Consider the following 26775-nt stretch of genomic DNA (forward strand, 5'->3'; position numbering starts at 1 on the left):
AGTAAAAAATGTTGTAAACAGTGGGAAAACATTAATTCCAGAAGTGTAAAAGCAAGGTTATTTTTACTGGTTATCACATCCCAAAAGGTATGAGCTTAGGGGTAATCAAATCAGTTTATCGTGAACAGCTCAGTGCCATTGAGGAAGAATTGCAGACAATCACCAGAGGTCATCGTCTCATCAATGAACAATTTTGATACATATTGACCATTCCATGCCAATTTTAAGATAATTGTAAATTCAGAGTGGAGAAAATGTAGACCAGATTATGCAAGGTATAACATTGTGTCAGTATTGGTTAACAGCTACCTACTAATCACCACACATACAGGGTGGTCCCCTGTGCATCAGATGATAATTTGAGAGGAACAGGAGAATATACTGCATCATTCTTATGGAGATAAAAGGTAGCCATTGGTGTTTCTATGTCAACTAACATTGATTGAACAAAGTTACTAAAAGATACATGTAACCATTGCCATCAGTTGATGACAGTTGGACCTGTTTGAAAGGAGTTAATATGTAATGGGAAACATGGTTTTATACCTCATTTTAGACCCGTGATTACTATAAGTGTGACATTGTCGTTTTCTGGAATATTTGAGGAGCCTTTAAACTACTTAACAGTGATGCTGAAGTACGTCTGAACTGCATCTTTGTCTGTGCCTCTATGTTGCCCAATAAATGATAGTCTTGGGCATAGGCGTCTGTAGAAATTTATCCAAGCGGGGTGGTTGTCACATCCTGAAAATTGTCGTATTTAATATAAATGAGTTGGTCATTTTTGATAAACCCACTAGAACTAAAACTAAATGTATCTGGAGAATTGATGGTTATCACTTCTAGAAGAATTCTCTAATGAATAAAAACTCTGTAATCCAGATTACAAGGAGAAGGGGGAGGCAGCAGGCCCCTTCCGCCGCCGCCGCGCCCCGCCCCCTCCCCCTCACCCCACTACCTCCAATCGCTAGTAGTCAGTGCATGATTCTGGTGTCAGTGTGACAACATTTCTCCAACCCTTGGTATAGTGTGGACAGTTGCAGTTTGCAGTAGGATAATAAGCTCGAGTCATTATACATTTTAAAAATGATTTTGCTTCTGAAAGTGTCATACACAAGCAGCCATAGTATTAAATTAATTGCTAAATTGATAAGTAATTTATTAATAAATTTCAGGGAGAAGGAGTTAGATGATGAGCGTGACATTCTTATGCAGCAGATTTCCAGTCTTAAGAATGAGATGAAGAAGACAATGGAGCAAAATTCATATCTCGAAAGAGAACATGCTGTGAGAAGAAATGAATTTGAAGTGCATTTGTCACATAAAGAGGAAGAAGTAAGCCCATATTTGAGTAGTATTCCTGTAAATGAGAGTCGAACATGTGCTAATATACTAACTGTTATAATTTCTAAATAGAATATTATTAGTTATTTCAGTAGAATTAAAGTTCAGCTTTAGAATACTTTTTTCTCAGCTACGGGTTATTCAAGAAGCTAATGAAGAATTGACTGCAACTGTGGAGAAACTCAAAGAGCAGCTAGAAATTTCTAAGCAGACTATAGCACAAGAGCGTGAGAATATGGAACAATTGCATGAGAATCATTTAAAAGAGATTCAAGCGCACAAGACAATGGTAAATGAACATAAGGGTATGTAAGCTAAATATTTTGTCTCTGATCTTTTAATCTCTTTATATTGCATCAAGCAAACTGTTAATTATGGAAATTTCAGTGGAAAACACACTCTCTCTCTCTCTCTCTCTCTCTCTCTCTCTCTCTCTCTCTGTGTGTGTGTGTGTGTGTGTGTGTGTGTGTGTGTGTGTGTGTGTGTGTGTTTTGCAGCATTATCACTATACTAATAGTTGTTCCTAAAAAATTGCTTGTCAGGCCAAAGGGATAATGCAGTCTCCAAAGCACAGTACTTTGAATACAGATTAGAAGGTGTACAGAAAGAACTGGAAGAAACTATGGAACAGTATGAGAAGATGGTAGGTTCAGTGGAAGAACATAACAGTTATCATGAGAAAAGGCACAAACAGCTGGAGAAAGAGAAGGAAAAGTTGAAAGAAGAACTAGAGATTGCAAATGAGATGGTGAAAACTGCTTTGAAAGGTATGTCTACCTATTAATAGTGCACTGGAGATTTGTTTCATGTGTTCTTTCACCTTCCAAATGAATTTATTAACTTTCCCTTTATATTGTTTCATTCTGTTCCTGTCACAGTTATCCTTGTGTAACTATTCCTTCATTCATCATAGAATAAAATGTTCCTTTCAGTCCACAAGTCACCAAGAGTACTCGGTAAGAACAGCTTGCAGTTGTCGTACTCTTTAGGATATTATTGGAAAATAGGTTTAAACTAATGTTCACCCATCTCCTTAGTTGATGCTGTATTGTGGAGTGTATCACGGGTGATGCTGCAGAGTAACCTACAGTTTCCTTTTTAATTACAGCTTGGAACGGGGATCACTGCTCAATTGAAATTATTGGTGCTTAACTAGCAAGCACTTGATCTAGGCATCTAGATTTGTTAGACTGACAGTCTATCAGTCTCACTCCGTAGATATCTGTCACCACTTACTTATTCTGATGTGATCATTTCAGTCACATTAATGGTGTTTAATAATATTTTTACCTTCATGCTTGTCATTTGTGTATTATTATGTCTTCAGATGGGACATGTCAATATAAATGTACAAGCCACTGAAATTACATGGGTAGTTTCAAAATTCATGGAATGATTTGACTTGTGTAATGTGTCCTTGATAGTGCTGAGGGTAAGTATTTTGATTGGGGATGTCAACCATTTATGACCCATGAGAATAGTGGAAAAAAAATTTGTGACGGGAAAAGAAAAATACATGCTAGGTACTGAAGGCTGAAAGTTTCTGGCTTGTAGTTTTGTACTTGACTTTTGTAATTTTAATCCTGTATATATTACACATCATGTTTATTGCTAAATGAAGTTTACTTTTAGTACAGTTTGCATAAATTAAGAGATACAGTGCATAAACTTTCATTTGTGAGTAGGATACCATGTAGTCCTTTTGGATTGTTTGATTTTTGACATCATATTAACAGCACGGTTATTAGATGTGAAGCTCGTAATTGGATTTGACAAGAGAAACAAAACAAGTAAGGTATTGAACTATCTGACAAGTAGTTAATTTGATTTAATGAATACAGAGCGATGGTAAAGAATTGGTACTGTGGTTTTTCAAACTAGGGTGCAGGGGAACAGTAGCACAGCCATAGACAATATTTTTATTCATTCTTCATTACTAGATGGGCATTCTGTTAGTAAAAGTGTGAATTGCCTTTCAGACTATGATGCACAAATTTTAACACTAAAAGGCTCTTGTACTCAAACCAAGGTCATATTTACACTCCTGGAAATTGAAATAAGAACACCGTGAATTCATTGTCCCAGGAAGGGGAAACTTTATTGACACATTCCTGGGGTCAGATACATCACATGATCACACTGACAGAACCACAGGCACATAGACACAGGCAACAGAGCATGCACAATGTCGGCACTAGTACAGTGTATATCCACCTTTCGCAGCAATGCAGGCTGCTATTCTCCCATGGAGACGATCGTAGAGATGCTGGATGTAGTCCTGTGGAACGGCTTGCCATGCCATTTCCACCTGGCGCCTCAGTTGGACCAGCGTTCGTGCTGGACGTGCAGACCGCGTGAGACGACGCTTCATCCAGTCCCAAACATGCTCAATGGGGGACAGATCCGGAGATCTTGCTGGCCAGGGTAGTTGACTTACACCTTCTAGAGCACGTTGGGTGGCACGGGATACATGCGGACGTGCATTGTCCTGTTGGAACAGCAAGTTCCCTTGCCGGTCTAGGAATGGTAGAACGATGGGTTCGATGACGGTTTGGATGTACCGTGCACTATTCAGTGTCCCCTCGACGATCACCAGTGGTGTACGGCCAGTGTAGGAGATCGCTCCCGACACCATGATGCCGGGTGTTGGCCCTGTGTGCCTCGGTCGTATGCAGTCCTGATTGTGGCGCTCACCTGCACGGCGCCAAACACGCATACGACCATCATTGGCACCAAGGCAGAAGCGACTCTCATCGCTGAAGACGACACGTCTCCATTCGTCCCTCCATTCACGCCTGTCGCGACACCACTGGAGGCGGGCTGCACGATGTTGGGGCGTGAGCGGAAGACGGCCTAACGGTGTGCGAGACCGTAGCCCAGCTTGATGGAGACGGTTGCGAATGGTCCTCGCCGATACCCCAGGAGCAACAGTGTCCCTAATTTGTTGGGAAGTGGCGGTGCGGTCCCCTACGGCACTGCGTAGGATCCTACGGTCTTGGCGTGCATCCGTGCGTCGCTGCGGTCCGGTCCCAGGTCGACGGGCCCGTGCACCTTCCGCCGACCACTGGCGACAACATCGATGTACTGTGGAGACCTCACGCCCCACGTGTTGAGCAATTCGGCGGTACGTCCACCCGGCCTCCCGCATGTCCACTATACGCCCTCGCTCAAAGTCCGTCAACTGCACATACAGTTCACGTCCACGCTGTCGCGGCATGCTACCAGTGTTAAAGACTGCGATGGAGCTCCGTATGCCACGGCAAACTGGCTGACACTGACGGCGGCGGTGCACAAATGCTGCGCAGCTAGCGCCATTCGACGGCCAACACCGCGGTTCCTGGTGTGTCCGCTGTGCCGTGCGGGTGATCATTGCTTGTACAGCCCTCTCGCAGTGTCCGGAGCAAGTATGGTGGGTCTGACACACCGGTGTCAATGTGTTCTTTTTTCCATTTCCAGGAGTGTAATTACAAAGTATGTAGGAAAGTTAATCCAACAGCAATAGAGAGTTTTTTAAACCTTGTCAAGGAACAAGAGTGGCAAGATGTTTACAGTGCTGATAACATTGATGATAAATACAATGCTTTCCTTAACACATTTCTCATGCTCTTTGTGCGTTGCTTTCCATTAGAACATTCTAAACGGGTTACTAGCAGTAATGGGCAGCCCGGGTGGCTGACTAGTGGGATAAGGATATCATGTAGAACAAAGAGGGAATTATATCAAAATGTTAGAAGTAGTCACAATCGAGCTACAGTAGCCCATTACAAACAGTATTGTAAGGTGCTTAAAAATGTTATCAGGAAGGCAAAGAGTATGTGGTATGCAAATAGAATAGCTAATTCACAGGATAAAATTAAAACTATATGGTCTGTTGTGAAGGAAGTGTCTGGTAAGCAGCACAAGGTGGACGATATAAAGTCAGTTCACAGTAAAAATATTTCTGTTACTGATAAATCAGATATACATACAGTATTTAACAATCATTTTCTGAGCATTGCTGATGAATTAAATAAAAATTTAGTTTCTGCAGGAAATCATATAAATTTCTTGGCAAATGCCTTTCCGAGATCGATGTATGAAATACTCCTCTGTGATACAGACAAGAGGGAGATTGAGTCAATAATTAAATCACTGAAGACTAAGAACTCTCATGGTTATGATGGAGTGTCTAGCAGAATATTAAAGAACTGTGCTGCACATATTAGCCCTGTATTTAGCCATATTTGTAATTTTTCCTTTAGGAATGGCAGTTTCCTGAGCGATTAAAGTACTCAGTACTAAAGCAGCTTTATAAAAAGGGAGAAAGGGATAATGTAGATAATTTAGACCTATTTCTATGCCATCAGTGTTTGCAAAAGTTATTGAAAAGGTTTGTGTATGTAAGGATAATTAATCATTTTATATCATACGATTTGCTATCAAATGTGCAGTTCGGATTTAGAAGTCGTTTAACAGCTGAAAATGCTGTATTCTCTTTTCTCTGTGAGGTACTGGATGGGTTAAACAAAAGGTTTCGAACGCTTGGCATATTTTTTAATTAACTAAGGCATTTGAGTGTGTTGATCACAAAATATTGCTCCAGAAGTTGGACCATTATGGAATACGGGGAGTAGTTCACAATTGGTTCACCTCTTACTTTAGCAACAGGCAGCAAAAGGTCATTATTCACAATGTTGTTAACGGCTGTGATGTGGGGTCTGAGTGGGGTACTGTCAAGTGGGGGGTGCCCAACGGATCATTGTTGGGGCCACTCCTGTTCCTTATTTATATAAATGATATGCCCTCTAGTATTACGGGTAACTCTAAAATATTTCTGTTTGCTGATGACACTAGCTTGATAGTAAAGGATGTCGTGTGCAACACTGGCTTGGTTTCAAATAGTGCAGTATATGACCTCAGTTCATGACTTGTAGAAAATAAACTAACACTAAACCAAAGTAAGACTCAGTTTTTACAGTTTCTAACACACAATTCAACAAAACCTGACACTTTGATTTCACAGAATGGGCATATGATTAGTGAAACTGAACACTTCAAATTTCTAGGTGTTCAGATAGATAGTAAGCTGTCATGGAAAGCCCACGTTCAAGATCTTGTTCAAAGACTTAATACTGCCAATTTTGCTATTTGAACTGTATCAGAAGTTAGTGATCATTCGACGCGAAACTCAGTCTACTTTGCTTATTTTAACACGGTATTGTCATATGGTATTATATTTTGGAGTAACTCTTCCCATTCTAAAAGGATATTTTTGGCTCAGAAACGGGCGGTTCGGGCAATAAGTGGTGTTAATTCACGAACCTCTTCTTGACATCTGTTCATGTGTCTGGGTATTTTGACATTGACCTCCCAATACGTATATTCCTTATTGTTGTTTCTTGTTACCAATATTAGTTTATTCCCAAGAATAAGCAACTTTCACTCGGTTAATACTTGGCAGAAATCAAACCTGCATTTGGATCGGACTTCCTTAACTCTTGTGCAAAAAGGTGTGCTGTTCACTGGTGCATCCATTTTCAATAAGCTGCCACTCAAATATCCATAATCTTAGCAGTAATCCACGCGCTTTCAAATCAAAACTGAAGAGTTTCCTCGTGGGTCACTCCTTCTATTCTGTCGAGAAGTTCCTTGAAAAATTAAGCTGATTTTTATTGTATTGCTGATAGCGTTTACTTAAACTTATGGACTGACTTTTTTAAGGTTCATGAACATTTATTTTTGTCTGTTATTACGTTTATGTTGTATTTCATGTACTGACACGTTCCATGACCTTGGAGATTTGCTCCTCAATTTGGTCCTACGGAACTTGAAGAGTAAATAAAAATAAAAAATAACTTTATTGCCCCCACAGGTCTTCATTTTGGGCGTAGTTCATCCTCTTACTTGGTTAAATATATTCTTGTCAACATTGTTTTTCTTCTTCATAAATCTTTCAAATGGTCGGCAGCTTCCTATGTGGCTCCGTAACAAGCTAAGCAAGTCCATTTTTTGGCATAGTTATTGATTCCCACATCACTTATGAAATTAAAAAAAATACCAACCAGGGTCTTTTGTGTTCACTTCCCTTGCATTGCTGCTTCAAGAATGTGTGCACGGACCTATTTGTGGCACATAATGTGATCTCAGTTTTGTTCATTGTTTTTGTTATTTTTCTCACCAATTCTTTGAAAGACTTTCTGCATCGTGGCTCTATTCATTTATTTTAATTGTACTTTTAAACATTTATAAAGTTACTTTCCTTTTTGATTATAGTTAAGTTTTTCATCCACGAAGTACTCTGCTCCAGTCACAGCTTTTAACCAGTTTTTTATGTCACTTGAACATTTGTATTTGAAGAAAAGCCTTGTTGTTTAACTGTAAATGTTACTTTTGTCTCTCTTACTCTCCATTTTATATCTTCCTTTCTTCTTTTATCTTCAGTTGTATTATTACCTGGATATTTGTATTTTAATGTTGATTTAATCTTATTAATTTTAGTGTTTACCTTCTCTGATATTTTGGGGCATGCTGGTATTTGTCATTTTTGCATTAGTTCTCATTTTGTGTTCATTTCTTAGTATTCAGTCCATATCTTTTAAGTGCCTTTGTAGGCTGTCAAAATTATGTTATCTGAGAACCTAAACTTCTATTTTCTCAGTTTATTTTACTACCTGTACAGCATTATTTGCAGTCATTTATTGCATATGCTTCAACAACTCTTTCTCATGTCTCCACCTTCATCCTTGTATCCCTTCACTCTCTCTACTGGTAGGTCCCTCTCATTCTTCTGTCTGAGTTACCCAATGCATCCCTCCCTCCTTCCCAGTCAAGGAGCTATTGGTTCTGAAATCTAGGAAGCATCCGACTTTTAATTTTGCATGTGTTTATTGACAATACTACGCATTTTGCCTGCTGAAGGTAACTCTTGCCAGCAGATCCCTCTCATAATTTGTTAATTTTCGTGATTGAATATTTCTTTGATACAATGCTCTTTATTGATGTTGAAGATGAATGAGAATTAATTATATCCTTCTCCAACTATATCTAAGTGAACTGCCAAATAATGACTGCAAATCTCGTGTACAATTTTGTATAATAATATAATTTTGTATGTGTTATTGACCACTGAAGATGCCCAACGTGGATTGGCAACACGTCTGGTACTCAAGACTAAATTTCAGCTGCAAAAGATGGAAGCTTTCTTATTTTTATCGTAAAACATCATCGATGAAAAGGAATTAACTGTGATGCTCAAGAGCAGTATTTCCCAACCTGGGGGTAATTACCCCCTTAGGGGTAAAATGAAATTTTCTGAGCAGTAAAAACTATACCGTTTGATTCTGTTTGTCACAAAATTAAATTATTTTCAAAATATCGTTATCATAGTTTTGTAAGACTCTAATATTGATTATATATATTTTATCAATAATTACTTTTTCTCAATTAGTAGCATTAATGCAGTGGAGATTACAGGTTCCTCACATAGTTCACCCACTACACACACATGTTGTGTTTCGTCCCATACATTGCTAGAGATAAAAGTGAGACACATAAGTAACAAATGCTAAATACCTTTAGAAAATTCTTCCAAGTTGTCGATAGTACCTGCAGCAGTCCAGAAATTGCTTCATTATTCGCTTCTAAACAGATAAATGAATTAATTAACAGCATGACACAGCAGTAACTACATAAGATGTACTATAGTGCTGTATACAGTTTTATTATTATAATTAGATGGTTAGACGCAAAGCATTAACAGCCTGAAGTCGTCCAATTTTGGCTAGTTCAGAATTAAGGAGTGCAGTATATTATTATTATTATTATTATTATTATTATTATTATTATTAGATGGTTAGACACAAAGCATTAACAGCCTCAAGTTGTCAAATTTCAGCCAGTCCAGAAATAAGGAGTGCAGCATTGACATGATTTACGAACAATAAGTATAGTGCACATATCTGAACATGTTTGATTTTAAATGGGGTTACAGTGTGCAGGTCAGGCAAGTTCCACAATGAAGAGGAGTAATGCAGGGGAAGCATGATTTGTAACAAATGGTTATCTTCACTGTGGGTAGTTAGCTTTCTTATCTGAGAAGGAGTTGTGAGTAGCACTTGTGATGCATCACGAATTGCTTCATCATTCACACACATAAAAATGTTCCAAGAAAAGTCTTTCATTCGATGGTTTAGTTAGGTGCTAAAGTTGGTGATAAAGTGTGGGGGGCGGGGGGGGGGGGGGGGCAGACAACAGCGGATGAGGTGGGGGAGGGAGGGGGGACACAGGAGAGGGTATTAGCTAATGTTTGATTGCACTCAATGTTAATGGTTAAGAAATGTTGGGAACCACTGTTCTAGAGCATTCAAAATAATAGCATTATCCAGAGCAGTTGCATAGCAGAAGTGGTTAAGGTATGTTCTTGACATGCTGAAGGTTGTGGGGTTCAATTGAGACAGATGCTTTGAAATTTTTATTGTTAAATGGTTATTGAAATGACTTTGTTCCTCATTTTACTCAAGTTATTGTTTTAAACGCATGTTTTAAAATTTCTAACCCGTTGTTACATCATTTTAATCACAATGTTAATTGTTTTATTTGCTCCCTTTGTTTTATTCTGTACTTATTTTTCCAATTGAAAACAAGCCTTATGAATGTGAATTTCATTATTTTTTTTACCTATCATAATATTTAAACATTTGAAAATTCTGATCTGTCAGTTAAAAACCAAGAGACAAAGTGATCTATTTGTGTCGGCTGTGCAGTGATGACAAAAATGCATTTTTTGTTAAAATATGTGCATTGAAAATGTAAATTCTTGTTGCACTGTGGGTAAAATAAAACAAATGAAGATTTAAATGAATGGACGAAAGTGTGAAATGGAAGAAATTAAATCAATGGTGATATATTGCAGTAATTAAAATCACATGAACAAAGCTTCGAAAATCAAAAAAGAAATACAGGAAGAAAAAAATTAGAGCAGATAAATTTAATTCAGTGGCATGGCAAATGATTAGAAATAAAATCAATAGCATTTGAATCTGTTAACTGAATAAAAATAATTATGTTAGTCAATTCAGTAAATAATTAAAAATAAAAATTTAAAAGTACCTGACGGGATTGTAACCCACAATCTTCACAATTTCAGGAATGTATCTTAACAACTATGCTACCCTGCATAATATAATGCTATTATTTTTAAATATCTAAAGTAAGGCTGTCCAATCTTTTTAACGATTAGACAAAACTGATGATTCAAAATCACAGGCAGGCCACTGACCTTGACGGTTCCTATTTTTGTTACATTATAAACAATTAAGTCATTGTGCAACAAAAGAAATGCAGCAGTCTGAAATATGTCAACTATTAAAGTAAAATAAATAGCAACCTCTGCCAAGTAAAGAAACAGATTAAGAAAAATCAAAGTCTAAATAACTGATACAGTTAATGTGATTTTGGATATGGTTTCTGTTTTAGTAATTTTCCTATGTTAGGTGTCAGATCACATGTTGACAGCAACACCAAATCTTAAATCTTTTCAAATCTTGAAAATTTTCTTTTATGCTTTTGAAGTTCTGGAATGCGCTTTAAAATGACTGTAAGGTAATCTTAGATTAGTGCTTATTACAGTTGATAGCAGCAATATTGAGCTTCTGTTTCAAATCTTTATGTTTGGGGATAAGGTCAACATTTTCATTGGCTAAATTTGCTTTGAATTTGCTTATCAAAGTAAACGTAGTTGGAAGTGAACAAACTTTGCTCTAAGCACTGTCAGATTTAACATCTGGAACAATCTTTGCCTCCTAATTTGAGATTTAAAATGTTGAGGTAATTAGTAATGTCAACAAGAAATGCAAGATCACTGAACCAGGATTTATTTTTCAGTAAATCAATTCCCAAAGAGTAACAACCTTTGTTCTTCTAAAAATTCCAATCCCCAGTCTCTCAAGTTGAAGAAATGTTTCAACGAGTTGTCCCCTTGAAAGCCGTCACACGGCACAGATAGTTGCAACTCTCCATATTTGTGATATCGTCTTCAAATAAAACCCTGAATTGACGTCTGTGAATAGCTTTTCCAGTTATGTAATTTATGCAGCTTACTACCTGGTCCATAATATCATCCAGCTTCATGTCCTTTCCACACAATGCTTTCTGGTGGACTATGCAGTGATATGAATTTTTTAAGAAAGCTATGCAATGATTGTTTTTCTCGATCATTGCAATTGCACCACCAGTGCAAATAGATGTAATTTTGTCATTTGGTAAAGTTTATTTTTTCCCTAACAACTTCTTTAATTTTCATGAAAATGTCTTTTCCTTGCGTTGTAGTTCCAGCTGGCATAATTCTAGTCAATATTGAAATATATTCCAGTGTTTATCAAAGCAATGAACAAAAATAGGCAACTGAGATCTACTCGTTAAATCAAAAGTTTCATCTAATGCCCTCTACAAGTATTTATGCTATCTTGTATTTGGCTGCTGACGTTAATGAGAATTTCCTCCACCTGTCTCGTAAGTGTTTTGTGAAAGACTGTCAGCTTAAGCTTTGACATTTGGTCATTACAGTTTTGTGCAAAGGTTGTCAAAGTCTTTCTAAGAAATTCTCCACAAGAAAAAAGCTGCTTCTTTTCCACTAAAAGCAAAGAAGACATATCCTGCAAACATGTTTCAGCAGTACTTCCAGCAGCTGCACGGTTGTTGGCTGACTTGCATAGCAGCCAATGGCAACTATTTTTAGGGAGGCTGTGGATCTGTTGAAGTGTATGCCACGGCATTCAGGCCAGAAGCCATTAAAAAAAATTAAAGGAAAGTGTGTCAGGGCTGTATGTCTTTCAGGACAAACACAAATCAACAAAAGTATAAGTTTATGCTGTGTTATGTGGCATCTTGAGACATCCAGGCCCTCGTAGGTGCCTGCTTCGTGGTCTCTGTCTCAAAACTGAATGACTGTAGTAGTATATATAATGAGAGACTAACTGCAAATAGTTTTTGTAAACAAATTCTATCAGTAATTTTTAACTGTTTTTAATTTTATCATTAAATCTGTGTATTAGAAAGTTAAGTTCGAAAAGTACTACCAAATATCTATTTTATTTTTTTAAATGATGCCACACAGTTGAAAGCACAGAGTACTATTTAGTAACTCACAGCTCTACAGGGAATTTTTTGTTGAAATTCATGACTAAAGGTTCTGTGATAGGTTTCTCAATCTCACTTACTTAGCTCATGGGGTGACATCACTTGGAGGGTGTATCCCAGAGGCTTGTTAGCAGTTAAATCAAAGTTCCAGAGGTTAATGTTAAGTTTCTTTCTGTCATTCTTTGAAGAGTACTCACGATACTTTAATCTATGAACATTTTCAGTCAATATAACAACACTGATGTCATAATGTAGTAGTCCACAACTGATCCTATAGCAAGATTGTTTTTCTGCAAATGTGATATATTGACCAAGCCCAAAGTCCTCATAATGTGCTTTTTTTGTTGGAGAAACTTGTTTGTTTGCAAAAAATATTGAGAATATGGTTTTGTACATCAGCAACTTCAGATGTTACCAGAAAATAATTTATTAAATGAAGATACAAAGGTGAAAAGAGGTACAAGCACAGAAAGTAAGTAAGGTGTAGAGAATAAATGAGTGGAAATGTGGAAAGCTTCAGAAATTTCATTGGTAAATATGAGCAGTTTGAACATTGTGTTTGCCACTTCTTATCATGTCTCAGTTCTCTTATTAAACGTGCCACCACTTTACTGTGGCATTATCTTGTTCTATAATTCACAACGAGATTAAACCATCTGTAATTAGTGGAGACAGCAAAAAAGTCCCACTTTTTGCCAAATTTGGTGTTATTTTTGTCGCTTTCGGTCTTATTTTTTGTCGATTTCCATCTTATTTTTTGCCGATTTCGATCTTATTTTTTGCCGATTTCGATCTTACTTTTTGCCGATTTCGATCTTACTTTTTGCCGATTTTGATCTTACTTTTTGCCGATTTCGATCTTATTTTTTGCCGATTTCGATCTTATTTTTTGCCTATTTCGATCTTATTTTTTGCCTATTTCGATCTTATTTTTTGCCTATTTCGATCTTATTTTTTGCCTATGTTCGTGTTTTTTTTTTCCTTTTCAGTGTTACTTTGTCCATATTTCGGTGTTACTTTGTCCATATTTCGGTGTTACTTTGTCCATATTTCGGTGTTACTTTGTCCATATTTCGGTGTTACTTTGTCCATATTTCGGTGTTACTTTGTCCATATTTCGGTGTTACTTTGTCCATATTTCGGTGTACTTTTTTTTCAAATGTCAGTACCATTTTTCCAATTTTTTTGTTTTTTGTCAAATTCAAAATTTTTTACTGAATTAGTTTGTTTTTTGCAACTTTTGTAATTTTTGGCCAATTTCAGTGTTCTTCGCAAATTTCGATGGTATTTTTTTACCAAATTTGAGGTTATTTTTTTGCCAGTTTTAGTGCATTTTTTGCCAGTTGCAGTGTATTTTTTGCAAGTTTTGGTTTTATTTTTTAAAAATCATGTTTCGGTGTTATTTTTTGGCACTTGTGTTGTTTCTATGGCGATTTTTGTGTTACTCGTTAGCAGATTTGGTGGGATTTTTTGCCAAATGCGGTGAGGTTTTTTTGCCAAATGCAGTGAGGTTTTTTTGCCAAATGCAGTGAGGTTTTTTTGCCAAATGCAGTGAGGTTTTTTTTGCCAAATGCGGTGAGGTTTTTTTGCCAAATTCGGTGAGTTGTTTTTTTTTTTTTGCCAAGTGCGGTGAGACTGTTTTTGCCAAATTCTCTGGTACTCATTTGCCTGCCACATTCAGTGTTTCTCTTTTTGGCCATATTCGGTCATTTTTTCCATATTTGGTTAAATTTTTGCCATATTCAGTGTTTCTTGCCAAATTTATTTCTTGTGGCAATTCTGCTGGCTTTCTTATAAATTGCAGTGTGTTTATTTCTAAATTTGGTGTTTTTACCAATTTGGATACTATTTTAGACGTCACATAGTTTGTTGTACAGGGAACAAACTGTCATTTAAATGTTGAACACAAACCTCAGTCTTGAGGGGAAAAAAAGGCAAAATGCAAGTTAAACCTTCAATAACTATCATTTATGAGTATTGGTGAACTCGTCCTCAGATTTATAACTTTTTTTTTTTTGTATATGGGAAAATGACAGATTTCAAGATATTTCATAAAAAATATTGATTTCATGATATTAAAAAAAAACACCAATTTAGGGTTTTTTGTGTTATCATTTTTGCGAAATTTTCCTGTCTCTGGTAATTGGAATATCTTCATCTCACAGGTGTGAGCCCCTCCTTTGCCTAACAACATATTACTGCACACTGATGTATTTTAATCCAAAATTAAAGATATGTGCAACTTTTTCCAGCCTGTGAAAACTTTCCCTACAGTCATATTTGGTCTATTGCTCTGTCCATTTATGTATTAAAATTATTGACTTACTGGTGAAAAAAGTTTTTGGAGAACTTTTTCTAAAATCTACTTCAGTACTTTTTAATAGATCTTAAGACAAGTATACACAAAATACATGCCATTCCTTCCTCCAATTAAGCAGTATTTATTGTAGGTGGGTGAGTGCCATCATTTTACTTCTAAATTTTCTGCCTTTTTTTTCCTAAACAGAGAATTTGGAGCGAGATGTGGAAGATCTCTCTCCATTGTTAGCTTCAGTAAAACGTATGTTGAAACCTGGTACAAGGCTCACACAAATATTTGTTAGCCACGCTGAACTATTACAAGAACTAGAACAGGAGCAGAATCGTAATTGTCGCCTTCAAAAGCATATGGATGCTATTATAGAGGTTTGTACTTTCAATACGTTAATTACATTTCAGCATTCAGATTTTAGATATATGAAAAGTTTGATGGATGAAAATTAACTATTCGGGCAGTATGTTTTCTTGGAAGTTATAAAATTTAATTTGCTGTGACAGCTTTAGAGCAAGAACAAGGTGACGATCTTTTAAATTTTTAAAAATTAGCTGTCCACATACAGTTGTATATTTAATAAGCAGATACTGTATTCTGTTAAATAATTGAGTTTTGATGTCATGCTACCGGAATCTAATCAGCTTTGATTGGGTTCCATATCGTTTTTTGCTTTGAACTTTATGAATGGTGGTTTGGTAGCTAAGTTTAGTAGATGGGGACTATTGTGATTGAAATTGTTGTGCATGCTCCATTATTTTACTGTAACCAGTTTCAGCCCAAAACTGAGACTTCTTCAGATAGTATTAGTTATGATTCTAAAACTGAAATTTGTGTATTATCCTCAGATTAATGTCTTGAGCTTGCGAACAACCACGTCCTCTATTTCACTTGTCATTTGGAACATCACTATAAAATATGTGTAAAAGAGTATAATGCTGAGTGCATGTAATCACTAATTATTTATTATGCAAACAAATGTTCCAACGTGCTTTTCTGTATTAAAAATAAGCTAGAATTTGCTAAGGATTATTGAAGATAGTCACTGAGAAGGCAGGTTTTATGCATAGTAATGGGATATTAAGGATGAAAACAAAATGATAAAAGATTCATTCACAACCGGTTTACAGCTGGCGTAAAAAATATGTAGTATCCCAAAGTACATTTCTAGCTCCTCAGGGGGCTCATGACTCTTTTTTGAGTACAGTGAAACCCCACTTTTACACGTTTCAAATGCGGGGAAATGTAAACTGTGGGAAATAATGTTCTAAACAGTAAAAGTTACACAAGGAATCTCCCCTTGCTGTTTTGCACCTTATGTATGACATATGCACCTCGTAGGAATCAAAACACTTGTCAAGGTCTTGCTTATTATCTAATAATGATTTATTATCTAATAAAAACCTATGCACTTATGTAACTGGAACTGATAACAGTCTTGGCTGATGTAACTGGAACTGATAATAGTCTGGGAAGTAGAAATGTTTGACTCTGTTTCATATATCACAATTGGTGTTGTTTGTTAGTGAAACGAGTTCCTAACCAGGAGCAAATTTTATTATATCATATGTGTGCTTTAATAGTTTAGCTTCTTGAGTTTCTGTGTGTAAATTTAAAATCTAATAGCCACAGTTCTCGCATTTTCGTTTGCGTCAGAAAGTAAACCGATTTTGTGATATATTACAAGTTCTTTATCAGGGGCAAATTATTTAGTTTCACCCGAGTGCTTCGGTAGTTAGGTACTTGAATATCTGCATATTACTAGACACAGTTCATGCGTTTTTGTCAAGGTCTGCGGTAGAGTTGTGCAGCACTTGCCGATAGTCCGTTTATCAGCATAGTTTAGTTTTCCACGGTATTTGGTATGGACAGTGACTGCGATTGCTGTGTGCGGATGCGAGCCGAGTTGGTGGCACTTCGCTCTGAGCTTCAGGCTGTGCTAGCTTTGGTTACACAGCTTGAGGCTGCAGTGGATGGGCACCACTGTTGTGGGCCAGCCCTGGGGATCCAGCAGATGTCCAGCGCGTCAGAGTCCTCCGATCGGTCCTCATCGGTGGCCAACCCAGTTACTGCTCGCACTGAGGCTGACCCCTCACGCGTGGTCGAGTGGGAGGTTGCCCCGGGGCGAAGCAACACAGTTACTGCTCGCACTGAGGCTGACCCCTCACCTGTGGTCGAGTGGGAGGTCGCCCCAGGGCAAAACAGGCGGCAAAAGACTTCCCAGGCGGCTGCACGTAAGGCTTCCCTGGTTTGTCTGACAAACAGTTCCAGGTGCTGTCTGTGGCTGACAATGTCGCTGAGCCAGATGCTGTCACCTGTCCTATTTCAGAGGAAACCACTCAGCCTGCAATATCCAGGCAATCACATAGGGTGGGACTATTGGTAGTTCGGAGCTCCAACATTAGGCGCGTTATGGGGCCCCTTAAGGACTTGGCTGGCGAGAAGGGTAAGAAAACCAATTTGCACTCCATTTGCATACCGGGTGAAGTCATTCCAGGTGTGGAAAGGGTCCTCCCGGATGCCATGAAGAGCACAGGGTGCAGCCAGCTGCAGGTGGTTGCTCGCGTCGGTACCAGTGATGTGTGTCGCTTTGGATCAGAAGAGATTCTCTCTACTATCGAGCGGTTAACAGAAGTGGTAAAGGCTGCCAGTCTTGCTTGCAAGATGAAAGCAGAGCTGACCATTTGCAGCATAGTTGACAGGACCATTTGTGGACCTCTGGTACAGAGCCAAATGGAGGGCCTGAATGAGAGGCTCAGACGGTTCTGCGACCGTTTACGCTGCAGATTCCTCGACTTGCGCCAAAGGGTGGTTGGGTTTTGGGTTCCACTGAATAGGTCAGGTATCCACTACATGCAGGATGTGGCTACTCGGGTAGCAAGGGTTGTGTGGCGTCAACGGGGTGGTTTTTTATGTTAGGGGGTCTCAGGAAAACACAAGATGTGCTTCAGTCACTAAGGGTGCAGTCTGAACACAGGAAGGACATAGATATAGGAGCCATTGGTATAACAGTTGTAAATTGTCATAGCTGTGTTGGGAAAGTACCAGAGCTCCAAGCGCTAATAGAATTATAGGCACTGAATGCTGGCTAAAGCCGGATATAAGCTCAGCTGAAATTTCTGTGAAGAACCTATCGGTGTTCTGAAAAGATATGCTAAACGCGGTTGGCGGTGGCATGTTTGTTGCTGTTAGAAGTAGTTTAACTTGTCGCGAAATTGAAGTAGATACTTCCTGTGAGTCAGTATGGGTAGAGGTCATTGTTGGCAATCAGAATAAAATAATAATTGGGTCCTTTTACCGACCTCCCAGTTCAGATGAAGTTGTTGTTGTTGTGGTCTTCAGTCCTGAGACTGGTTTGATGCAGCTCTCCATGCTACTCTATCCTGTGCAAGCTCCTTCATCTCCCAATACCTACTGCAACCTACATCCTTCTGAGTCTGCTTAGTGTATTCATCTCTTGGTCTCCCTGCCGGCCGCGGTGGCCGTGCGGTTCTGGCGCTGCAGTCCGGAACCGCGGGACTGCTACGGTCGCAGGTTCGAATCCTGCCTCGGGCATGGGTGTGTGTGATGTCCTTAGGTTAGTTAGGTTTAAGTAGTTCTAAGTTCTAGGGGACTTATGACCTAAGATGTTGAGTCCCATAGTGCTCAGAGTCACTTGAATCTTGGTCTCCCTCTATGATTTTTACCCTCCACGCTGCCCTCAGATGCTATATTTGTGATCCCTTGATGCCTCAGAACATGTCCTACCAACCGACCCCTTCTTCTAGTCAAGTTGTGCCACAAACTTCTCTTCTCCCCAATCCTATTCAATACCTCCTCATTAGTTATGTGATATACCCATCTAATCTTCAGCATTCTTCTGTAGCACCACATTTCGAAAGCTTCTATTCTCTTCTTGTCCAAACTATTTATCGTCCATGTTTCACTTCCATACATGGCTATACTCCATATAAATTCTTTCAGAAATGACTTCCTGACACTTAAATCTATACTCGATGTTAACAAATTTCTCTTCTTCAGAAACGCTTTCCTTGCCATTGCCAGTCTACATTTTATATCCTCTCTACTTCTACCATCATCAGTTATTTTGCTTCCCAAATAGCAAAACTCCTTTACTACTTTAAGTGTCTCATTTCCTAATCTAATTCCCTCAGCATCACCCGACTTTTTCGACTACATTCCATTATCCTCGTTTTGCTTTTGTTGATGTTCATCTTATATCCTCCTTTCAAGACACTGTCCATTCTGTTCAACTGCTCTTCCAAGTCCTTCGCTGTCTCTGATGGAATTACAATGTCATCGGCAAACCTCAAAGTTTTTATTTCTTCTCCCTGGATTTTAATACCTACTCCAAATTTTTCTTTTGTTTCCTTTACTGGTTGCTCAATATACAAATTGAATAACATCGGGGAGAGGCTACAACCCTGTCTCATCCCCTTCCCAACCACTGCTTCCCTTTCGTGCCTCTCGACTCTTATAACTGCCATCTGGTTTCTGTACAAATTGTAAATAGCCTTTCGCTCCCTTTATTTTACCCCTGCCACCTTTAGAATTTGAAAGAGTATTCCAGTCAACATTGTCAAAAGCTTTCTCTAAGTCTACAAATGCTAGAAACATAGGTTTGCCTTTCCTTAATCTATTTTCTAAGATAAGTCGTAGGGTCAGTATTGCCTCACGTGTTCCAACATTTCTACGGAATCCAAACTGATCTTCCCCGAGGTCGGCTTCTACCAGTTTTTCCATTCGTCAGTAAATAATTCGCATTAATATTTTGCAGCTGTGACTTATTAAACTGATAGTTCGGTAATTTTCACATCTGTTAACACCTGCTTTCTGTGGGATTGGAATTATTATATTCTTCTTGAAGTCTGAGGGTATTTCGCCTGTCTCGTACATCTTGCTCACCAGATGGTAGAGTTTTGTCAGGACTGGCTCTCCCAAGGCCGTCAGTAGTTCTAATGGAATATTGTCTACTCCGGGGGCCTTGTTTCGACTCGGGTCTTTCAGTGCTCTGTCAAACTCTTCACCCAGTATCTTATCTCCCATTTCATTTTCATCTACATCCTCTTCCATTTCCATAATATTGTTCTCAAGTACATCGCCCTTGTATACCGTATTTACTCAATTCTAAGCCGCACTTTTTTTTCGGTTTTTGTAATCTAAAAAATCGCCTGTGGCTCAGAATCGAGTGCAAAGCAAGCGGAAGTTCTGAAAAATGTTGGTGGGTGCCGCCACAACTAACTTCTGCCGTCGAATAAATGTAGCGCTACACAAGCATGCTTTGTAGGCACAAAGATAAATACTGGCACCAAAACCTCTGCATCAGCTAATAAATTAAAAAAAGGTGGAAGACGAGCTTTTTTTCTCCGCCCCGAGTTTCGACCACTGCATTTTCATACATATCCAATGAAGTAAATACAAATTCCGTATTGTTCATCTTCAAATGTAGCAGCATTTCAATGTACTACGAAAATCCGACTGGCAAGACTGTTTGGGATGTTTGTCAATATGGCCAACTGTACTCGTCAATATGGCCAACTCTACGTTCTGAATATTTTGCTACCTGTGAGAAGAAATGGTTGCTAATAGGAAATTTTGTGAATTGTGAATCACATGCAGTATTCTCTTCACCATAAGAATAATACGAATATAAACATTTTGCCATGTATTGTTTCGTGTTTTCTGCTGTCTCATTTATATCCTGTCTGCCTAATAAACTACTAAACTAGAATGACACAACAGCAAATGCGGAAGAATGTACATATCATGTTTATATTTGTATTATTCTTATGCCTAATACTGATACAGTCAGAAATGAAGCACGGCAATTGACTAGATTTTTAAATCTAAGATGACTCTAATTTCTGTGCAGAATGTAATGTACTAAAGAGGCGTCTGCAAAGATTTTCAAACGGCGAAAAATTTTAGCTAAACTCTTGTTCAGAACATCTTCTATTGTACGCAGTCTATTATTTGGTTCTTGTTGATCATCATCAAAGAAAGCAGCAGTGTAAGTAACAACAAATAGCAGTCTCTTGCCATTGTTTTGCTAATGAGACAATTCCTCTCTCTTTTTTTTTATCGTAAGCGGCGGTACCGCGCACAAAAGAAGCCATGCCATGAGCAGCGATAGGTCATAAACACACATTATCAGAATGCGACAAACAATGCATGACACAGTACAATCACGCATTTTCTGCGTAGAGTGACGTAAACAGCTATAACAAAGAGAACAGCACTTATCAGATCAAAGAAAAATAAGCACTCGATTCAAACCAGACGAAGCACGTGAAAAAGGAAGGGTACCCGTATAAATACAGGCCTGACGCATAACAATGGCTACCTGGTAAAGCTTAACTGCTAAGCTTACGACTCGAACCAAACTACTGTAGCTGTATCGTCATTCATTCGACCTAAATTGTGTCTCATATTACAATGGACCAACTTTGTTTCGATTTGGAGGTGCGGCCTAAAACTTTTCTCTCCCTTGAATTTCGAGTCTCAAATTTCAGGTGCACCTTAGATTCGGAAAAAATTTTTTTCCTTGATTTCGAGTCTCATATTTCAGGTGCGGCCTAGATTCGAGTGCGGCTTAGATTCGAGTAAATACGGTAGACCCTCTATATACTCCCTCCATCTTTGTGCTTTCCCTTCTTTGCTTAGAACTGGATTTCCATCTGAGCTCTTGATATTCATACAAGTGGCTCTCTTTTCTCCAAAGGTCTCTTTAATTTTCCTGTAGGCAGTATCTATCTTACCCCTAGTGAGATAAGCCTCTACATCCTTACATTTGTCCTCTAGCCATGCCTTCTTAGCCATTTTGCACTTCCTGGTGATCTCATTTTGGAGACGTTTGTATTCCTTTTTGCCTGCTTCATTACTGCATTTTTATATTTTCTCCTTTCATCAATGAAACTCAATATTTCTTCTGTTACCCAAGGGTTTCTACTAGCCCTCGTCTTTTTACCTACTTGATCCTCTGCTGCCTTCACTACTTCATCCTTCAAAGCTACCCATTCTTCTTCTACTGTATTTCTTTCCCCCATTCCTGTCAATTGCTCCCTTATGCTCTCCCTGAAACTCTGTACAACCTCTGGTTTAGTCAGTTTATCCAGGTCCTATCTCCTTAAATTCCCACCTTTTTGCAATTTCTTCAGTTTTAATCTACAGTTCATAACCAATAGATTGTGGTCAGAGTCCACATCTGCCCGTGGAAATGTCTTACAATTTAAAACCTGGTTCGTAAATCTTTGTCTTACCATTATATAATCTACCTGAGACCTTTCAGTATCTCCAGGATTCTTCCATGTATACAACCTTCTTTTATGATTCTTGAACCAAGTGTTAGCTATGATTAAGTTATGCTCTCAGCAAAATTCTACCAGACGGCTTCCTCTTTCATTTCTTACCCTGAATCCGTATTCACCTGCTATGTTTCCTTCTCTCCCTTTTCCTACTCTTGAATTCCTGTCACCCATGTCTATTAAATTTTCGACTCCCTTCACTAACTGAATAATTTCTTTTATCTCATCATACATTTCTTCAATTTCGTCGTCATCTGCAGATCTAGTACTACTGTAGTAGGCGTGGGCTTCGTGTCTATCTTGGCCACTATAATACGTTCACTATGCTGTTTGTAGTAGCTTACCTGCACTCCTATTTTTTATTCATTATTAAACCTACTCCTGCATTACCCCTATTTGATTTTTTATTTATAACCCTGTATTCACCTGACCAGAAGTCTTATTCCTCCTGCCACCAAACTTCACTAATTCCCACTATATCTAACTTTAACCTATTCATTTCCCTTTTTAAATTTTCTAACCTACCTGCCCGATTAAGGGCTCTGACATTCCACGCTCTGATCCGTAGAATGCCAGTTTTCTTTCTCCTGATAATGACGTCCTCTTGAGTAGTCCCCGCCCGGAGATCCGAATGGGGGACTATTTTACCTCTGGAATATTTTACCCAAGAGGACGCCATCAGCATTTAACCATGCAGTAAAGCTGCATGCCCACGGGAAAAATTACAGCTGTAGTTTCCCCTTGCTTTCAGCCGTTCGCAGTATCAGCACAGCAAGGCCATTTTGGTTAGTGTTACAAGGCCAGATCGGTCAATCATCCAGACTGTTGCGGCAAGAAACATTCAATGCTTTCTCTGCGCGATAACAATGGAGATACTATCGAAGACTGCGCTTCCAAAGCAGATTTACTAAACACAGCCTTCCTAAATGCCTTCACAAAAGAAGACGAAGCAAAAATTCCAGAATTCGAATCGAGAACAGCTGCCAACATGAGTAACGTAGAAGTAAATATCCTTAGAGTAGTGAAGCAACTCAAATCACTTAATACAAGCAAGTCTTCTGGTCCAGACTGTATACCAATTAGGTTCCTTTCGGAGTATGCTGATGCATTAGCTCCATACTTAACAATCATATACAACAACAAAAGATCCATACCCAAAGACTGGAAAGTTGCACAGGTCACACCAATATCCACTAAATTACAGGCCCATATCGTAAATGCCAATATGCAGCAGGATTTTAGAACATATACTGTGTTCGAACATTATGAATTACCTCCAAGAAAACGGTCTATTGACACACAGTCAACATGGGTTTAGAAAACATTGTTCCTGTGAAACACAACTAGCTCTTTATTCACATGAAGTGCTGACTGCTACTGACAAGGGATTTCAGATCGATTCCGTATTCCTGGTTTTCTGGAAGGCTTTTGACACTGTACCACACAAGCGGCTCATAGTAAAATTGTGTGCTTATAGAATATCGTTTCAGTTATGTGACTGGATTTGCGATTTCCTGTCAGAGAGGTCACAATTCGTAGTAATTGATGGAAAGTCATTGAGTAAAACAGAAGTGATTTCAGGCGTTCCCCAAGGTAGTGTTATATGCCCTTTGCTGTTCCTTATATATGTAAACGATTTGCGAGACAATCTGAGCAGCCGTCTTTGGTTGTTTGCAGATGGCGCTGTTGTTTATCGACTAATAAATTCATCAGAAGGTCAAAACAAACTGCAAAATGATTTAGAATAAATATCTGAATGATGCGAAAAGTGGCAGTTGACCCTAAATAATGATAAGTGTGAGGTCATCCACATGAGTGCTAAAAGGAACTCATTAAACTTCGGCTACACGATAAATCAGTCTAATCTAAAAGCCGTAAATTCAACTAAATACCTAGGTATTACAATTACAAACAACTTAAATTGGAAAGAATACACAGAAAATGTGTGGAAGGCTAACCAAAGGCTGCCTTTTATTGGCAGGACACTTAGAAAATGTAGCAGACCTACTAAGGAGACTGCCTACACTACGCTTGTCCGTTCTCTTTTAGAATACTGCTGCGCGGTGTGGGATCGTTACCAGGTAGGGCTGACGGAATACATTGAAAAAGTTCAAAGAAAGGCAGCACATTTTGTATTATCGCGAAATATGGGAGGGTGTGTCACAGAAATGATACGGGATTTGGTCTGGAAATCATTAAAAGAAAGGCGTTTTTTGTTGCGACTTAATCTTCTCACGAAATTCCAATCACAAACTTTCTCCTCCGAATGCAAAAATATTTTGTTGACACCGACCTAAATAGGGTGGAACGATCACCACAATAAAATGAGGGAAATCAGAACTCGTACGGAAAGAAATAGGTGTTCATTCTTTCTGCACACCATACGAGATTGGAACAATAGAGAATTGTGAAGGTGGTTCGATGAACCCTCTGCCAGGCTTTTAAATGTGATTGGCAGAGTATCCATGTAGATGTTGAAACGCTGCAATAAATACTTACATAAATATTTGCATTTGACAACGAGAATAATTTCTTGCACATCTTGCTAAGTATGAAGAAATACATAACTGGTGCTATGTTTGAACCAGAAAGATTTGAGTAATGCAGTGGGAGCGAAGGTGTAAACTAGCAGTACAAGTGACCAAACACGAAATACTGTTTGAATAATGCAAAGGTGTCCGTATGATTACAACACACTCAAAGCTACATATGTGCTGTAGAGAGAGTTTGGAACCAGTTGTGATTGGTTATGATACTTTATTCGAATTATCCTTGTTACTCCCATCAGCCAACACATCAAATAGCAATTGGCAGCTGCAGGAGAGCACAGATTGTTCCTACTTTTACCCATTTACTGGCACTGATCTGTGGAGTAGAGCACCTTGGTGTCGAGAAACTCAACCATATAACGTTTGTAAATACTTGATGGCGAGCGCCATTTTACGTCTGTTATGTCAGTTCATTTCTCCATGTTCTCCATGAACATTTTTTCATAAAGCATAAATTGCAGGAAGATTATAAATATATTAATGGAGAATCAGTTGCGAAATAACTTTGTAAACATGGGAAATTTGACGCAGGAAAACATTATACTGTACGTTCCTGGCGAGCACGGTACTCCAAGCTGTTACAGCACTTACTTCTTTTCTTGTACTGAAATCTCTCATCATTGTCTATCCTTCCTTGTCTTACTCTCTTTACCATGGTGCCAGCCCTTGATGTGGACCTGGCTATTTTCTAGGTTTTGCTCTTTCTCGGAATATTCTTTCATTTATTTTACACCATCTCTTGGTTGAAGTTAATTTTTGCTCCCCTTTTGGGCTCTGACATTCATTTCCCAAATTTTTTCTCGAGTGTGGATCGACTGAATAAGAACACATTCAATAACGCCTACTAACTGTGTTGTTAAAGATCATCTGCACAGAACACATGTGTAGACTGTTACATATGCTTCAAAGCCAAATCACACTCCTGATGCTTGAGATGCTTGTTCTACATGCATGCCAAGAAGTTGGTTCTAGTCTTTGTGGGGCATCAGGACCCCTGGAAATGGCAATTGTGCCAGATGGCCTTTGCTGTGGCTGGGTGGCACCTATGGGGAGAGCCCAGTGGCCACCCATTTCGTCAGGCAGGTCTAGACACCTCAAATTGATAACTTATAACACTACTGCTTTCCATACTGTTGCTACTCCATGGGAAGTGGGACAAGCCAGACATCTGGGAATGAAACAATTTATCCAGTACTTTGTATGCACTCGTACTGATGGAACTTTTACTGGGACAAAACAGTTATTTTTTGTGCAACATACTGAAGACAAATCTGTAGAAGCTGTGTCTTTGCGAAAAATACAAAGTGGATTACTACTGATTAAAGCCTCCTTGTGCACAGTCTATAGCTCTTCAGGCAAGTCTGGGTTAAATACTAATGACCATTGCCCCCATACAAAGCTTTGAATATGGTTCAAGAAATTACCTTGTACAGGCCTCATCCTCCAGACAGACAAGGAGCTACAGGCTGATCTTGAACAGCAAGGTGTACATTTTGTTCAATGTGTTTAGAAAGGTCCCAAAGATAATCAAACACATACAGGTACCTTTATGTTAGTGTTTGAAGGGAATGCCATTCCAGAAAAAGATAGTGTCACGGTATACAGATGTGAAGTAAAATTTTATGTCCAACCAACTGTGAATTGCTACTGATGCGTGTGCTTTGCTCATAGGTCACTCTGCTGCACGGTGGACCCAAAATTACGCAGCTGTGGATGGTCAGTCCTCAAAAATAGTCTTTGTGAACAGCTAACTTTGTGTGTCAATTGCACAGATCCTCCTCCACATTCATAGGTTTCTCCAGTCTTCAAGAAAGGAAAGAAAATACAGGAATATACTGAGGCACAAAAACAAAATGAACACCTAAATCATGTTGACATGATGACTAGTTAGGTGAAAATCCTAGCCATCACTTCGGCAACCTCAGTTTCGTTTTCAAACCATTTCGCCCACCACCCTTCTGCCTTCTTGTGCCTGTCCTGGCGGATCTTCAGGAATCATACACTGCGCCTAGCTGCAGATGTAGGTTCCTCCTCCAGTGTCTACATGTGACAGAGGCCCGACAAGAGCCAACGACTGAAGAAATTGCTACCTATGGGTCCCAGGCCCCAGGGTTGCTCACTCTTCATCCGTCCTCACACTCTTCACAGCTAA

The 26775-nt window shown here is 38.8% G+C and overlaps 1 protein-coding gene across 1 annotated transcript in view; it reads left to right on the forward strand.

The window, feature by feature from the left end:
- Window positions 1-26775, forward strand: part of LOC126251790 (nucleoprotein TPR-like) — a 419454-nt gene that overhangs the window by 57448 nt on the left and 335231 nt on the right. The window contains exons 4-7 of the mRNA XM_049952417.1: window positions 1176-1335; window positions 1475-1649; window positions 1887-2111; window positions 14966-15144. Coding sequence (XP_049808374.1) covers window positions 1176-1335; window positions 1475-1649; window positions 1887-2111; window positions 14966-15144 — 739 coding nt within the window. The remainder of the gene's footprint in view (window positions 1-1175; window positions 1336-1474; window positions 1650-1886; window positions 2112-14965; window positions 15145-26775) is intronic.

This window comes from Schistocerca nitens, chromosome 4 (genome assembly GCF_023898315.1).
Source record: "Schistocerca nitens isolate TAMUIC-IGC-003100 chromosome 4, iqSchNite1.1, whole genome shotgun sequence".
Taxonomy (NCBI): domain Eukaryota; kingdom Metazoa; phylum Arthropoda; class Insecta; order Orthoptera; family Acrididae; genus Schistocerca; species Schistocerca nitens.